General features: G+C 42.2%; 1 protein-coding gene and 1 non-coding gene across 2 annotated transcripts in view; one reads left to right on the top strand and one right to left on the bottom strand.

Annotated features, from left to right (window-relative positions):
* hmcn1 (hemicentin 1) overlaps positions 1 to 16,521 on the top strand; it is an 85,956-nt gene that overhangs the window by 34,562 nt on the left and 34,873 nt on the right. The window contains exons 12-33 of the mRNA XM_040128896.1: positions 10 to 151; positions 479 to 606; positions 914 to 1,027; positions 1,313 to 1,471; positions 2,450 to 2,641; positions 2,726 to 2,821; positions 5,217 to 5,344; positions 5,462 to 5,606; positions 6,775 to 6,887; positions 8,149 to 8,308; positions 9,418 to 9,583; positions 10,102 to 10,229; positions 10,675 to 10,926; positions 11,474 to 11,569; positions 11,800 to 11,994; positions 12,087 to 12,217; positions 13,118 to 13,265; positions 13,553 to 13,679; positions 13,788 to 13,942; positions 14,103 to 14,381; positions 14,896 to 15,177; positions 16,409 to 16,517. Of these exons, the coding sequence (XP_039984830.1) occupies positions 10 to 151; positions 479 to 606; positions 914 to 1,027; positions 1,313 to 1,471; positions 2,450 to 2,641; positions 2,726 to 2,821; positions 5,217 to 5,344; positions 5,462 to 5,606; positions 6,775 to 6,887; positions 8,149 to 8,308; positions 9,418 to 9,583; positions 10,102 to 10,229; positions 10,675 to 10,926; positions 11,474 to 11,569; positions 11,800 to 11,994; positions 12,087 to 12,217; positions 13,118 to 13,265; positions 13,553 to 13,679; positions 13,788 to 13,942; positions 14,103 to 14,381; positions 14,896 to 15,177; positions 16,409 to 16,517 (3,445 nt within the window). The remainder of the gene's footprint in view (positions 1 to 9; positions 152 to 478; positions 607 to 913; positions 1,028 to 1,312; positions 1,472 to 2,449; positions 2,642 to 2,725; positions 2,822 to 5,216; positions 5,345 to 5,461; positions 5,607 to 6,774; positions 6,888 to 8,148; positions 8,309 to 9,417; positions 9,584 to 10,101; positions 10,230 to 10,674; positions 10,927 to 11,473; positions 11,570 to 11,799; positions 11,995 to 12,086; positions 12,218 to 13,117; positions 13,266 to 13,552; positions 13,680 to 13,787; positions 13,943 to 14,102; positions 14,382 to 14,895; positions 15,178 to 16,408; positions 16,518 to 16,521) is intronic.
* Positions 15,894 to 15,975, bottom strand: trnas-aga. Its single transcript has one exon. It is a non-coding gene; the product is annotated as a tRNA-Ser (tRNA).

The raw sequence follows: 16,521 nt of genomic DNA on the forward strand, positions 1-16,521 counted from the left end.
TTCCTCTAGAGGTGCCCAGGGTTTTAGTGGAGCCTCGGAATCAAACCTTTACGACAGGAGATGAAGTGAGGATCAGGTGCTCAGCCAACGGTTACCCTCCACCCCGTCTGGTCTGGACCCACAACGACATGTTCATCATGGCATCCAGCAGGTAAATTCATCGCCTTTGACATAAACACATTTGATGACTATTCTTTATCTTAATTCTGCAATGTTGGCATTTGACAGTTTTGAAAATTTTTATATAGACCTTGAAGAAAAGCAATGGTCTCTTGGTCAGGATGAGTGCTGTCGTTTGATTTGTAGTACTTAAAACTTCATACAATGCTTAAAATGACTGTAAATGTGCTAGTGTTTGTGTTTTATAATATTACATTAATGAATTAGAATCACTGTTTTAACTCCTTCTGTCTCCCATCTCTCCTGTTAATCTCCAATGTGCTGAAATGCCCTGAATTTTGGATCTTTCCATCTTTAGACACAGGATGACTCCTGATGGCACACTGGTCATAAGAAACATAGAGAAGAAGGATGGAGGGGTGTATGGCTGTTTGGCCAGCAACCAGGCTGGGACAGACGCAATGACCGCCATCCTCACTTACATCGGTGAGTGGCACAGTGTTCATACATTCAGCTTGAAAAGAATAATACATGGGCAAAACTAGAACCATGGACTGTACGTGTGACACCCATGTCTTCATAACCTCTTCAAATTGTACTATTCAAGAATTCCATGCAAAAATAAACTAGTCACAAACTGGGCTCACTGGAAAAGCATCTAGTAAATGGAGCTGCGTGATGAACCCATAATCACACCATAAAATGATTATTAATGATTAGTGATTACTACATTTTCATTTGCCGTCTCTATTGTGATGTTCTGTCTATTCTACAACAATTCTCCCCACCCTAGAATCTCCTCAGGTGACGGTGGAATCCAATGAGATTCTCATTGGCATCGGAGAAACCACAGTGATGGCCTGTTCAGCATCTGGAATCCCTCAGCCTGAGATCTGGTGGTACAAAGGTAACACCTTAGAAGGATAAGGAAAGCTGACAAAGTCGAATTCAATCTAAGACATTTCATTTTAGACAAATACATATAAACAAACAAAAACCATGAAACATTATTCAAAACTCAGTGTGGAGCTGAAATAACACCCCATTCAAATCACAGAAACATTTATCCTGCAGAAGGATTGAGTAGTTTTTTGTTTTACCCTATGTTTGCTCGCACGGCCCAAATGTAACACCTATTTTTTTAAGAACCAACCTGACCACAATCCACTGTTGTATTTGTTTGAATTTCTAGGTGATGTCCAGCTGCATTCATCATCCCTCTTGGATGTAGACACACTGGGAGGGACGCTGACCATCAAGGAGACTCAGAAAGTCGATGCTGGAGATTACAGCTGTGTGGCTGTCAATGATGCTGGCACCTCGTCAGGAAAAATCTCTCTCGATGTAGGAGGTAAGAGTTGCATCTAAATTAGTTAGCCTTGTAAAAGCACGACTGAGTCTTTGCTTGTTTCTTGAGTTGCAGGGTTGCAACTGGCGGTTATTATAATTTCATGATATCCGGGATGTCCCAAAACTGGGTTTTTTTCTGTCCATATACCAAGCTGCTGTAAATAGGTCTTTGCTTCTTTTCTGGACAGTAAAACTTCAGTTTAAATGACACAAAGAACCCAGACCTGTTCCCAACAAAGAACCCAGACAAAAGCTAAGCCTTAAGGTGGATTTCAGCTCTCTCCAGTAGCTTTTAAGCAGCTGGTTGGGGTCCCCTGACTGAATTCATGCATAGCTGTGAAACCCGGTTCTGGTCAATAACGTCCATGACCACTAAAAAAAGTGTCATTAGAATATTTGTACTGTCACACATATTTTACATCAGAAGGATACAGAGGGACAGACGCAAAAAGTGAATCAGGAGTTAGTCCCTTTTATTTAGAGCCTCAAACTTTAAACCATCAATGAACTGGCTATGGCTCTGACTAATTCGTGATTGCTGTGTATAATGATACAAATGCTGCTTTGGTGCTGTCAGTGAACGTTGCCTTTGACAGACCAAGGACAGATCGTATTTGGTTTATATCTAAACAAGGTTACACATGGTTGTGTCAATATCCATGTATGGTTAGCAATGCAAGCTGGACTTTTGCACATAAATTGCACACAGTTTAAAAATGACTGACAGGTGTAACACAGAACAATGCATAACCAGAAGTCTATAAATCTGGTGCAAATGCGGTGTTTGCATATTTCTGCTGTTGTGCAAATACACTATTTTAGACATGAATCTACACATAGTTCTTTACATCTGGTCCTAGAATCAGTGAACTCCAAGCGTACATGATGGCCAGCTCGATTGTCAGTAGAATTCAATGCAGATGGATGGGTCCCCCCTAAACTTTTTGACCTTTGCCATCTTTAACCTTGACTGCTCTAGCCGCACCCAAGTTCACCCGAGAGCCATCAGATGTGGCGGCGGACATTGGCTCCAACGTGAGCCTGCAGTGCCATGTCCAAGGCTACCCCGAACCTAAGGTCAGCTGGCGAAGAGAGGATGGACTACCCCTTTTCAACCAGTCCCGCACACATGGCACTATTACCCAGAGCAGGGAAGGTCTACATATAGCAAGTGAGTTTATTAGTTAGATATGTGCATTTACATTAAACAAGTAAATGCTCTTTGTTTAAACCTTAATGTCCCTCTAACTATCAGACCTGTGGGTGGAGGATGAAGGGGTGTATATCTGTGAGGCCCAAAACCACTTTGGCAGGTTTCAGACCCAGGCCAGCATCACTGTGACTGGACTTGGTAAGAGCACCATTTGATATGAAATGTCTTGTCTCTGATTCGATGTTGTTTTTTTCTGTCTCCCCAAGAACAGGAAGTTGTGTCTTACTCTTAAAATAAAAGCTAGTATTCACAGTGTGATTATGTAGCACAAAAAGCAGACATTGGAATTTCTGGCTGAACTACAACAGAGATGACCAGCGTTATAAATGCGAATGTCCGTGACTGACTGAGCGAGCGATAAAAGTTAAACCACTGGTAAGCCAACCTAGTGTTGGAATTTTCCCAATGGTCGCTGCTCTTTCAGAATGAATTGGTGCATTTTTCTATTGCGTCATTGGATGGGTGGGGGACGTTTAAAGGTAGTGTTGCCAACTTAGAACCTCTGTCACTAGATTTACCGATTTTTTTTTCCACAAAAGCACCTAGCAACAAATTTATCGACTTTTTGGACAAACCTTAGCTACTTTCCATCGAAGAAAGTCGCCAGTATTGCACCACGAGCGCGAGGTCTTTCCCTCTGCAGGCACACCTCAGTATGCGTCTCAATCAATTAACCGCACGGCAGCTGACACAGACGTGAATGAGCTTCTAACTTTGTCTCTAAGAGATCATTTTACAAGTGAATACATCCGAAATCCCAGCATAGCCGTTGTCTAACTTATGTGTATGGTGATTTTGTCAGACCATGTCGTGGTTATAAAATCAGGATTTCAGCAGTGCAGAGCAGCAGCTTGGAAATGGCTTTGAAGTGACTGCTGGTTAACGTGTAGTCTTAGTGGGCCGTGTGTCTGTCTGACAACAGAAACAGAAAAATGTAAAAGAGAACAGCTTTATTGGGAATTTTGCTGTATTAAAATACTGTTTATGAGCACAGAGAGTAGAAGAGAAGCAAACAGATAAAGGGCGGTCTGACCATATACTAGTTTTTGACCTAGTCTTGTTTCTGGTTGTATTTACATCTTTGCTCTTAATGAATTATGATTGACTGATTCATTAACTTTATAATCATCAAGGGGAAAAGGATAACGCTTTGCATACTGTAAATTCAGAGAAGGAGTACTGAAGTGTAGCTGAACTGAAACACTGCTGGGATTGCCCTGTCTCGCATGAAATGCTCTTTTTCCTCTTTTTCTGAGTATGTCTAATCATTATCAAAGATCATGTTCCCTTTCCATGTCCAGTATTTTTTCTAAAACAACAGACAGTACCTACAGTATGAGTACTTATATCTGTCCGTATGTCTTTGTGCATATGTGTGTGTGTTTCTGTCTCACTTCTTTACATGTGAGTGTGATTTCGTTAGCACATTTTCGGTGGGTGTGTTTGAACACGTGCCTTGTTAACCACTGTGTCTGTTTCACTGTTTCTCTACGGTGGAAACACACTGAGCACTTATATGTGGGGCAAAGGTTAGAACGCACAGACCCACCCAGATGACATATATTAGTGCCCCACTGCCCCATTTCCCTGCTGACAGTGTTGTCTCAGAGGGCCCAAACACACCCAATGCAGAAGGACATGTACAGTAGTTTCTTCTGGACAATAATGGAAGGAGAGAGCAGTGAAGTTGGTGGATCAGTGGCATTTTTTTTTTTGATGTGATTGTGCGTTTGTGAGCTTATGTTCTTAGGCCTGTCAGGACGGTCATCAAATTCCCCTTGCCGTCACCCTGTTGTCTGTCGACGCCCACGCAGATGACTTCACCTTTGTCCCTGTAAACAAAGCTAAACCATGTGCAAAAAAGTGATATCACGTCATTAAGTGTGTGTGTTTATGTATGTGCTGTGTACAAGTATGCATATGTGAGGGAAGAAAGGGGTGAATTGATGCTTTTAGCAGCTGTGGAAGCTGTCTACTGTATGTGCCGTATTCCTATTGTGTTTATAGCAACCAGGCGTTCCCTATTCATCATACAGGACACACACTAACATTTGGACATGTGCTCCCTTTGAATTTTGCCAGTGGAAAAGACGTTTGGACATACGGCTATTATTTTTATCTTAAAGTATTTAGGATAATAAATACAACCACACCTTTTTGTCTATTCAATTCACACACCAAATTTCAAACATTTGTCATATTTTCTGTATTTCATGACTGACAGGGACATGGGATTTTTTATTTAAAGGATGAACTGGGTTCCATTAAATGGTAGGGTTCTTTTGCATGTGTGCTTTAAGAGACACAAAGTACTTGACCTGTTTATGTGTATGTTTTCGGTCTCTACGCACAGAAGAGGCTGCTACCCACATATGGCAGATCTCACCTATACCAAATGGCTTCAGAGGATTTCTACAGCCCCCTGCTAATATGAATCTACTTAATCATTTTCTTGAACATTTTGCTGTCATGCTCTCAGCTTCCTTGATTCTCTGACATAAGCTCTCTATAATTGTTTTCATGGTATCTGCAGTCTTGCCTGTCATTGCAATGAGTCCAGCTGTGCTCAGTGTGATTGAGGACCAGCAGATGACTCTGCCCTGTGTCCTGCTGGCTGGTAATCCACTGCCTGAGAGGCAGTGGCTACACAACTACGGCCTGGTGAGGACACACAGGGGACATTCACAGTTTGCAGATGTCTTGCATGCCCTTAAGTTGCATCTTCTGAGTAAAACAACCATGTTTTAACGCAAACCGTTTGAACCTACAATTTGTCAGGTAACATCAGACCAGTATGTGACAGTGAGGAGGGACGGCAGTCTGCATATTGAGAGAGTCCAGTTGGACAATGCTGGTGACTACACCTGCTTGGCAGAGAACGTTGCTGGGGCCACCAACCATACCACCACTGTCAACGTTTATGGTAGCATGCACAGAGACATATATATCCAACTACACACAAGCAAGCATATGCACAAAAATGTGGAAATACACAGTTGCCTAGTCTTAAAGGTGCCTCCTAAACTGTTTGAGCCATATTGTGCATGTCCTTCCAGCACAAGCATAACAACACATATAATACCTCAAGCTGGAGTGATGTGATACAGATTTTTGAAAACTGTATAGGGCAAATGGGTTGTAGCTGCTAGTGTCAGTTTGGTATTTCAGAGCTTATAAGCTAAGCTAATAAACCATTTTATTATGTATGCATTTATCATTTATTTAAGGTATCAATGCACCAAAAAATAGAAGCAGAGGACCCCAAATTAAAAAGCCATACATTTTTTTCACAGTATACATTTTATATTTTTTTTCTACTTTGACGGCTCTCTGTGAAAAAGGCCTATTGGAAATGTTCTATGAGATATGAAATGCCCCCCCCTGGGTTTTCTTTCTCTTTTATTCTGTTACCTCCTCCATTTCTCACTGCCCTCCTTAAATGTCTCTTTTACAATGTAGAAGGCTCTGAATAGGAGTCTCTTAGAGGTTGTCGTAAAACCAGGAGCAGCATAGAGTTTGGAGCACAGTGAGAGGGGATGATGTGTTCTCCATTTGAGCTAAAGTCTGTCGTTGCCAGAATTTACCAACGAAAATTGGAAGCGTCGGCAGCATGTACGTAAACGGCTCTTTCGGTTCCTGAAATTAGGTCAGTCCTTTTCAGATGTACTTACACAGCACACTGGACATTTACAATACGTAAGTCAGTGTATAGTTCAGTTTGCCATAACCTTTGAGGAATACTTTCCATAGAGCCTAAAAAGACTGCAGATAGAAGACCACCATTAATAATGGCTCATATTATATACACTCTGTGTGATTTTGTTTAGTTAAATCATTTCCATAATTTCATTTCCAAGAAGATGCTCCAAGCCTCTAAGGGATGATCATTTCTGCACATTCTGCAGATGCATACCCTGTAGTCTGTGTTCACTCAGGCTTTCTCCACATGCTTCTGAGACGCATAACAAAAAAGTTGCATTATATACAGAGACAACCAAATGCACAGTACATACAGAACACAAAATGCATCTACTTGTGTGTATGCACAAAAAACATAATGAGCTGTGTCCTGTTTTTTCTGGTGTTTTCAGTGATTCCCACCATTCAGCATGGCCCTCAAGTATTCAGCACGATAGAGGGAACACGCATCTCCCTGCCCTGCCGTGCCAGTGGCGTACCCACCCCAGACATCACCTGGACCAAGGTCTGTATTGGCATCATCTTTCTATGTATAAAGGCCAGTGAGAAGGCCAATACTGGTTTCCTGCCCTCAAAGACATTCAATTTCCTTCTTTGCTCCGAGAAATAACAAAAGGGGGACAGAGAGAAACCACAAACAAGGATGCGAGCGAATAAAGAAAAAAAATGCAGGTCAAATGTAGACCAGCCAAGATTGTTCATTTACATCACATTTTGGCCTAATCTCACTAGATTAGACTCCACAACATGCAGTATTAGGAAAGCTCTTTCGCCTAATTAAGCAATGTCATGCCATCCCAAAGTTATAATTTTTAACTGACAGCTTCACAGGTCCAAGAGGCATTTTATGATGTCCTGACTCACAAACCCCCACACATAAACAGATAAACCTCTTTACACTTAACTTGTAACTGAATGCTGTTATGCAGCTCATTTGGATGGGTAATGTCCAGTATTTGTGTTAATGTAGTGTGGTTGGGCAGTTTCGAGGAGTGATGAGCTCAGCTTCTTAGCTCCATGGGAACCAGGTCCTTGTGTTGTTTTGTGTCAGTAATAAGGGTCGGTATATATTTTTAGTGCAATGCTTTCTCCATTGATTGGCTCTGGCAAGACAATGGTGCATGATAGGAAAACACCTGTGTGTCTGTGTGAGGGCACACATGTGCGCCTCATGTGCTGCGCCATGAATCATGCTCTACCTACATCCGTCGGCTTGTTCAGTGTGCTTAGCGTTTACACGTGCACACTTGTGTGTTAGTGTGTACTATAACCCTAGTGTGTGTATGTGGGCTTTCACTCTCTCTTTTCCATCGTTTACACTAGCTCCTCTGAGTTGTAAAAGCATTGCTGTTAAAGTGAACAGCGCTACGGGGACATATGAAACTGGACCCTGCTAAGTTCTGCACCAGCTGTTGAAATGAAATTCCCTCTGATTCCTTTGCTGTTCTCTATAACATCCAGCGAGTCAAGTCAAGTTAGTCCTGTCAGATCCGAAAGAACAGACCACATATGACACATTCCTGATGCACTGACATCACATTTGCCTTATTTTTTGATTTATTTGATTGTATGACTAGTTACATTGTATTCACAGCCTTTTTTCTAACTGCAGGGAAGAATTTAAATATAAGCACACTTACCAGGTCAAACCACACATCCTTTCTGGTCTTAACTCTCTCTTGGTCACCATGTCAAATGTTAATCAAGCTAAGTTAATGACATAAATTCTGGCCCCTGCCCTTTCCCTGCTGTGATTTGCTTTGTAGGGTGGGGAGGTGCTGTACTTGGGTGGTCCTGGCCTCTCCCTGGATTCTGACGGCAGCCTTCGCATTGCTTCCCCTTCTGGAAATGAGACTGGAGAGTTCATCTGCACAGCCGCCAATGCTGCGGGCTACGCCTCCAGGAAGGTCCAGCTCACTGTCTACGGTAAGCCATATCACCAGCGAAAAGGCTGGATAAAGTGTGCACAAAAAGTAAATGTCAACAAATTATTTCTAAATTCATTCTGAGGCAGTGACAGAATGGATTTATTACAATCATCATTGCCAAAACGTCTAGGAGCCTCTACTGGCTGGCAAACTACATCACAAGCTATGTTGCCTTTGGGTTTTGCAAGCAAATGACTTCACAACACAAAGGTAGATGCTCAACACGATAAAACAGAATTTAATTTCCACTATTTTAGCCTAATGGTTTCCACTTAATTGTTGTTTACCATGTCCATGTGCAGATACAGTGTCCTCAATGACTGTTATTGATTCTTAAAGGGAATCTTAAGGCCAAACTCAGAGCTCCGCTTTCCTCACAGTTCTACTGGCGCTACTTCTCATGTTCACTGCTCACCCTCTCTGATCGCCTCTGTGGTGGCAGTAATGAAGGCAGTGTGCATTCAGAAAAAGAGATGGCCACATAAAGTTTGTGCCAACCTCCACTCTGCTTTCTGAATTTAACCAACTCAGCTGGTATTCAGCACACACTAGAAAATTGTGGCAGCCCATGTGCTAGCAGCAAAGACAAAATTTAATTTTCTGTAGCCTGTTTACTGATTATTCTTACCAACAATTGGGTCTGGTTGATAATCCCGACCAGCCTGATTATGACGACCAACTTCTCACTCCACCTTCAAAGGTAGCCGTTCTAAAAATGTTTATAGAAATTGGCTTTTCTGACGTGATTTTGTAGTTTTGTAGCATTCACCCGTCTTTTGACATCTCTAACAAATGTACATGGATTAAAGGCTTATAGCAGAAGAACGACCAGAAGTAAGAAGCAGTATAATTTTTGGGGAAACTAGATTTTGAGAAGCAACGGCACAGTGTACCAACAAACTGCTCATTGATTGAACACCTAGAATTTTTTAATAGGTTTCACACTTTTTAGCTGTGTTTATTTAAATCTCTGTCTCTTTCTTTCTGTCATTAACTCTATCAACGTCTTTATACTTTTCCTTATCTGAAATTGTCACATATAATAGGTCTGTCTAGAGAACTTGTAACGTTATTTCTGTGTTTGTCTGCCCACCTACGTATGTTCAGTCCGTCCTAGGTCTAATGTTGGCGGTGCCGGAGTCTCAGCAGACCCAATGAGGATGTCGGTGATTGAGGGTGAGGATGCCATTTTGCCATGTGAGGTCCACAGTGTCCCACCCCCCACCATCAGTTGGGCCAAAGAGAGGCAGCTCATCTCCCCTTTTTCACCCAGGTAAAATTCACATACAGAAACACACACCGCTGTTTTTTCCCCCTGACATTCTCACAACTCCTTGTATATTGATGGGATACAAGATTATGAATAAACATTCGGCAAAATCCTATTAGCTTTGCAATAATTGTAAGTGAGAGTTACATTATTATTTTTATGGCACTAAGAGAACCTCCCCTCTGTCTTGTTTGCTGTGCTCTATGTCTGTCAACTGTTCATAACCTTAGGGTATAGTTTGTGGTTTTTACTGAGTAATCATACTCTTCTCTGTGATCCGTTGTACCTACTGTGCGCCTGCCACAGAAGCTGTAATTGTGGTTGATGGCGGATTAGTAATGTGTACTGGAGCATCTGTTTACAGTAATGAGTGAATAAGTCATTGTGTGGAAAGAATAGCAAGTGTGTGCTTATTTTTCATTTGCATGCTTTGCAGGAGTTATTGCACTCATATTATAAAAGTTTACAGTTTAGTTTACTGCTGTCCGTTTGTGCTTGTGTGTGTGTGTGTTCCTTCCCAGGCACACTCAGCTTCCCTCTGGCTCTATGAAGATCTTGGAGACCAGAGTCTCAGATAGTGGACTGTATGTGTGCGTTGCCTCCAACATCGCGGGCAACCTCACACAATCCATTGAGCTGAGTGTTTTAGGTACGTTCAAAAGTTCGCAAATGGTACCAGGGAGGCAGTCATCTCATAATGATGTAACCTTCTCTTCTAATTAGAATTCCAGACAGAAACGCCTGTTTCTCAGGTGAACTGGTCAAAATTGTTGAGGTAATATAGAAAAGATATACTGTAATCATCTGGATCAGAGCTGCTGATTGGATCCAACCATTGGCTTTCGTGTAATTGTGCGATACAGCAGAACAGCATTTTAAATGCAGACAGTCAAAACTACTCATTTAGTACTCATCCACGACCCAAATGAGAATTGCAGCCCAGGTATACTTTAATTTTGGATTACATAATTGACAGCAGCACACACTAGACAAACTGAACTTCCGGGCCGGAGTTCCTGTGTGATAGTTGACATGCAAGTACAGGCGAGGCGTTAAAACTTACTGAATCTCGTCCTGTGTTATCTGTCCTGCAGTGCCCCCTAGTATACAGGCTGGCCCAAGGGTAATAAAGGTACAGGTGGGTGACCCTGTGGAGCTGCCCTGTGTGGTGAGAGGAGTTCCAAAGCCGACTCTAACCTGGACTAAGGATGGTAAAGGCTACCCGGTGTCACATGATGGCAGCCTAGCATTGAGAAATGTGGGACTGGATGACGAAGGGACCTACACCTGCACAGCCACCAACACTGCAGGCAGAGACGAAGCTCGAGTCCAGCTTCTAGTGCAAGGTTGGTTTCAGTTGATGTCTGATTCTGCTGAGGTGCACTGTGTTCATTATACTTAAGTGTGTTAAAATGTTGTCAAACAGTTAGGATTGTACATGTCTGTTCAAGATAAGTGAAACCAAAAGACAAAAATGGACATCCCAGTCTAAATGGGAACAGATGTTCCAACAACGCCAGTGTCAAACAACATACACCAGACTTCAGAGAAAAAAAATTCAAATTAATAGTAAATTATCCGGGTAATGGGTTCTTCCCTGTTCCATGCCCCATCCCCCCTGATAAATAAACCAACAAACAAACCAACACACACATGGGTGAGAACATAACCTCCTTGGCAGAGGTAACAAGTACCTGGAGCACAGAAGTTTTTACACGTTTACACACTTTTTACTGTAAGACATACAGTACAGAATGTGCAGTTCAGTTTGTAGTTTTTTTTAGCTGAATAAGGATTGGCACAATACCAGGCAAATACTGTTTTTAAGATACATGCAAATTTGTTACAGATGCTTTGTAATGTGTATTTGTCATTGATGGTTTGTGCTTTCAGTGCCGCCTGTGGTAGAGGTACTGGAGCCCCCCTTCAATAGTCCCCTGCAGGAGAGAGTTGCAAACCAGCGTATTGCCTTCCCCTGCCCTGCCAAAGGTACAGTAATATGTCCTCCTATCCTTCAATATGATGAAGAAGAAGAAATAATGAATAATTTCTTTATCCCATTTAGACACTTACTTACAATTCTAACTAAAGTAAAATTTGGTAATATTAAGTAGGTTCAACAATGCCAACGTTCTGATTTTAATACACAAGTACATTTTTCTCACTGCTACTGGTTTGGGTTTCCTTTGCTATTTTCCCCGCCTCCATCTCTCCTCCAGGCCTTCCCAAGCCAGTGATTCGGTGGTTGCGTAATGGCCAGGAACTGACCGGTAACGAGCCTGGTGTCTCCATCCTGGAGGATGGGACACTGCTGATTCTGGCCTCTGTGTCACCGCTGGACAACGGAGAGTATGTCTGTGCTGCCGTCAATGACGCTGGATCCACGGAGAGGAAATACCAGCTCAAAGTCAACGGTGATTGACCTGTTCGTCGAGTCACTTGCCGACACATCAGTGCACTTCTATTGAAACGTTATATGTCATAATCACCTTTGATGCCTCCACAGTGCCCCCAGAGTTTCGTGACAGGGAAACGCCAGGCAACATGTCGGTGGTCCTGAGCCAGCCAACCAGCTTGGTGTGTGATGTCACAGGAAGTCCAAGCCCTGTCATCACCTGGTACAAGGATGGGACTCCTGTAGGTGAAATCCCATTGAACATGTTAACATTTATTTTATACAAAAATATCAGCAGTTGTCATTCATGTTTACAACTCTAAAGCTTTTTTTTTTCTGTTTATAGCATTTGTAAAAATCTGACTTCCGTAACTCATCATAGACACAGTCAGAGAGACTAAATAACATGCCGCCTTATAATTTGCATAACCTGTACTTAAGATGGGGTCTGGTACTGTGAGTCATCTACATGGATAAAAGTAATGAAAAATTATAATGAACTTTCCTTCCATGTATTAATAATAGTGCTCATAAACACTGAATGAGCTTTGATCACAGGGTATACTGTCCAAGAGAAACCCCTGAATCTCTGTGGATCCTGAGTGTGTGCATGTGTGTGTGTGTGTGTGTGTGTGTGTGTGTGTGTAGCAAAGCCTTGGTGGCAATATACTCAAAACTGAAATGACAAAATAATTATAATAAGTTGATATGAGAACATCGAGTTTGCACACGGTTTGCTGTAACATCCCATTTCGTTGGCCTGTTTTTGTTCCCTTGGCTGCCTTATTATTTCATCCTGCAGGACACAGATGGGAAAATGAGAGCACTTACTTTAATCTGCTAATTACGAGTAATCTAACTCAAGATGCTCTGCTCTCTGAATGTTTTTTGGCTCTAAGCAGCAGCTGAAAACTCTTCATGCTTTGTACATTTTTTACGGCTGGATAGATCTTTGACTCTCAGACAGCATTTTTTTTTTCCCCCAATCCTGCCTAAATTATAAGATGCAGCTTTTTTAGTTTAAACACTATTATCGTGATGTCTTTGACCCTAATTTGCTGTCTCTCAGAACACCTAAACTGTAACTCACGTTGTTATTTTGGCTTTTGAGTTTGATTTCATTTATTTATGTTGACGGACAGGTGGTTGCTAGTAACAGCGTCCAGATTCTTGATATGGGGAAAACCCTGAGGCTTCTGAAGGCAGCAACGGCAGACACAGGCAGCTACAGCTGTAAAGCCATCAACATCGCTGGCAGCACAGAAAAAGACTTCTTCCTGGATGTACTGGGTGAGCAATGGGGATTGGCAACTCCAAGAATTACAGAGAAAGAGCTCTTTGCAGACTTGTGGACACACCAAACCTTAATTTCATATCGCGTTAAAGGAAAACAGCTTTAAACCCTTTTAATACATGAAAGCAACCAAATATGTATGACTTTCAACTATAAGGGTTTCTCAATATTATTAGCATGAAAAAAGAGCCTACAGTTGTAACAAATTAATTTTTCATTTATAATATTCATTTTTCCTGATGACTTGTCTAATAATGAATGATTCTCTCCCTTTGTGCCACAGTCCCACCGACCATTGTAGGGTCAGGCCCTCCTCGAGACGTTTCAGCCATTCTGAAACAGGAGATCAGTCTTGAGTGCAAGGTGCAAGGAGTGCCCTTCCCCACAATCCAGTGGTACAAGGACAGGAAGTAAGTGCCTTCTAAAATTGAAGGATGATCAAACAAGATGGAAAGAATGGATTAAACATTCCTCCTTCAACTGTCCCCCTCCTCCTTCACATTCTTACTTCTTGACAGGCCGGTGTTTCTTGGGGATCCCAATCTGGAGGTCACCAACAGAGGTCAGGTTTTGAGGATAAAAAGTGCCCGTCTCGGGGACCAGGCCCGCTACCAGTGTAGCGCCACGAATACAGCTGGAAAACAGTCCAAGGAGTTCAACCTCAGTGTCTATGGTGAGTGTGTATTTTGGCAAACCCTAAGCAGTCAGCTACTGCGTGCAAAGCCTACTCTTTGATCTGTTAATCTATATAAATAGGTTCACACACCTAACCTGACCAAATACAGCTGACATTTCAGCCGCGAGATTTTTCGTTTTTGTACTGTTTGTTCCAGTGCCCCCTTCCATCAAAGGAGGTAACCTAACCACAGATGTCACAGCCCTGCTGGACACAGCGGTAACGCTGGAGTGCGAGGCACGCGGGGTGCCGCTTCCCGCCATCACCTGGTACCGAAACGGAGAGGCCATCCTGTCCAACCGACAAGTTCAGTACGTGGAGCGAGGCCACTACCTGAAGATCCCTCGTGCGCAGGCGTCAGATGCTGGTCTGTACACCTGCAAGGTGACCAGTGTGGCTGGGAGTGCTGAGAAGGCCTATGAGCTGGATGTCTACTGTAAGAACTTGACATCTGACACCTGATTTTCTACTCACATTTTCTTTTTCAGCGTACTGTATGCCAGCTTGAAACAAAAGCTTCTAGAAACTCATCTTTACTGTGTGATTTAGAAAATCTAGAGCAAATTTTGAGCACATTAGATCAGATTTTCAAATTGTATTTACTGAGGAACTCTATGAACCTCAGCTCCTATTGTCTCTTTGTCCGCATCCCTTCTGATGTCTATTGTTGAGCAGCCCAGTTTTAGTAGTTTAGGGGTCAAGAATAATTTCAAACAGCTGCGGATAGTTGGCAGACAATTTAATAAAAAAAAAAAAAAAATGCTTTAGCACAAAAATGGGTACAGAGTAGAGGATTTGAAAACATTTGAAACATAAAGCAATTTAACATGTTGTTGGTTGATTAAAGCCTTGAGTGTGAGATGCAAATAAGACATAAGTCAAAAAGAAAAGTTCTCCAAGCTTGAACTCTCCTTTTGTCCTGTTCCTTTTTTATGCATACCCCCCCCCAGTGCCTCCTACCATTGCAGGGGGAAATGACGGGCCAACTGAGAGGAAAGTGACCCTCAGTAAGCCTCTGATCCTGGAGTGTGAGGCTGGGGGACACCCGCCCCCCTCCCTCACGTGGCTGAAGGATGGAGTTCCTGTGCATGATGGTGAAAGTGTCCGTTTGCTCGAGCAGGGGAAAAAAATAGAGATCCTCTCAGCCACAGTCTCAGATTCGGGGCGCTACGTCTGCGTGGCTACAAGCATCGCTGGGGAGAAGGAGGTCAAGTACGACGTCAGAGTTTTAGGTATAGAAACACACAAAAGTATCTTTGAATTGTTATAGCAATATAGTATATTGACACTAATATGCTCAGCACATAAACACACACATGCCTCATCGTTTGTTTTACTTAACTCTAGTTGTTTTTAGACTCTCACTGCATCTCATTAATGAAAATAAAGAATGAGTTTTCTCTCCGCATAGCATGTGAATAGCAGTTCAGCATTTAGTTAATCACCACTGCTGACGAAGACTTTTCGGAAGAAATAGGAAACATTTGATTGTGCCTATGCCAGGTAAAACACCTCAGACAGAAAAGACTTCATAGAAGGCTGTTACCTGAAGCGGCCATGCAGTTAAGTGTTTTATAGCTGCTAAGAGCCAGGACATTTGATCAGAACTTATCTAGATCCATTAATATTTAAAAAAACATAAATAAGTAGAAACTATCCTGATAAGCACTGTGAATATGGCTCCAAGTGGGACTAAGATAACTCATGCTAGTAAAAAGTGATTTGCTCTTATGTATTTCTTCATCTAATCCATTCACTATGTTTTGTTCTCGGTGTGAAACAGTTTGCCTTTTGATTGCACAATGCTTGTGTAACTGCACTGGCTGTAGTCTCCAGTGTTTTAATCTCTTTGAGCAAATAGAATTACTTACTTAATTACCAACGTCTACGGCCTGTCGTGTGTAGTTTATCCTTTTAACGAGTTGTGACAGCCGGGAAAACACTGCGCCGTTGTCGGCAGGATTCGAACCTGCGCGGGGAGACCCCAATGGATTTCTAGTCCATCGCCTTAACCACTCGGCCACGACAACCCCTGTGAAACCTGAGCTCACAATGTTGCTTTCTGCTGATGTTGTGTTATCTACACCACGTGTGCACTCCACATGGGGAAACCGACAGCTGCCGTTTCACTGTGGCTTTGCAATATCTGACTGATGTACTCACATGTACACCTCACAGATACCACAATATCCAAACAGACGCCCAACCGAGAGGCTTTTATCTTTTCATTCTTTATAACATTTTACCGATCGTCTCTGATACTGTTTCTATATCCAGCAGAAATAGAGAAAGAATGGAAAAAGAAAAGAAAAGTATTGGACTGACAGTTTAAAAACTGCGATATTGTATTAATATTGGAGAATAGTTTTCCTGTCTTAGATATTAGGAAATATCAATTTTAAAATTATACACGCATTTATAGTGGTTTTCCAGAATCTAATATATTGAAATATTCGCTGTTAGTTCCTCCTTTCATTGATGGAGCCGGTGATGTGACAGACAGCACAGTGATACTCAACAACCCCTTGGAGCTGGAGTGTGAGGCCACTGGAACGCCTGCACCCGTAATCAGGTAA

Source organism: Xiphias gladius, chromosome 6 (assembly GCF_016859285.1).
Source record: "Xiphias gladius isolate SHS-SW01 ecotype Sanya breed wild chromosome 6, ASM1685928v1, whole genome shotgun sequence".
Classification (NCBI taxonomy): Eukaryota; Metazoa; Chordata; class Actinopteri; order Istiophoriformes; family Xiphiidae; genus Xiphias; species Xiphias gladius.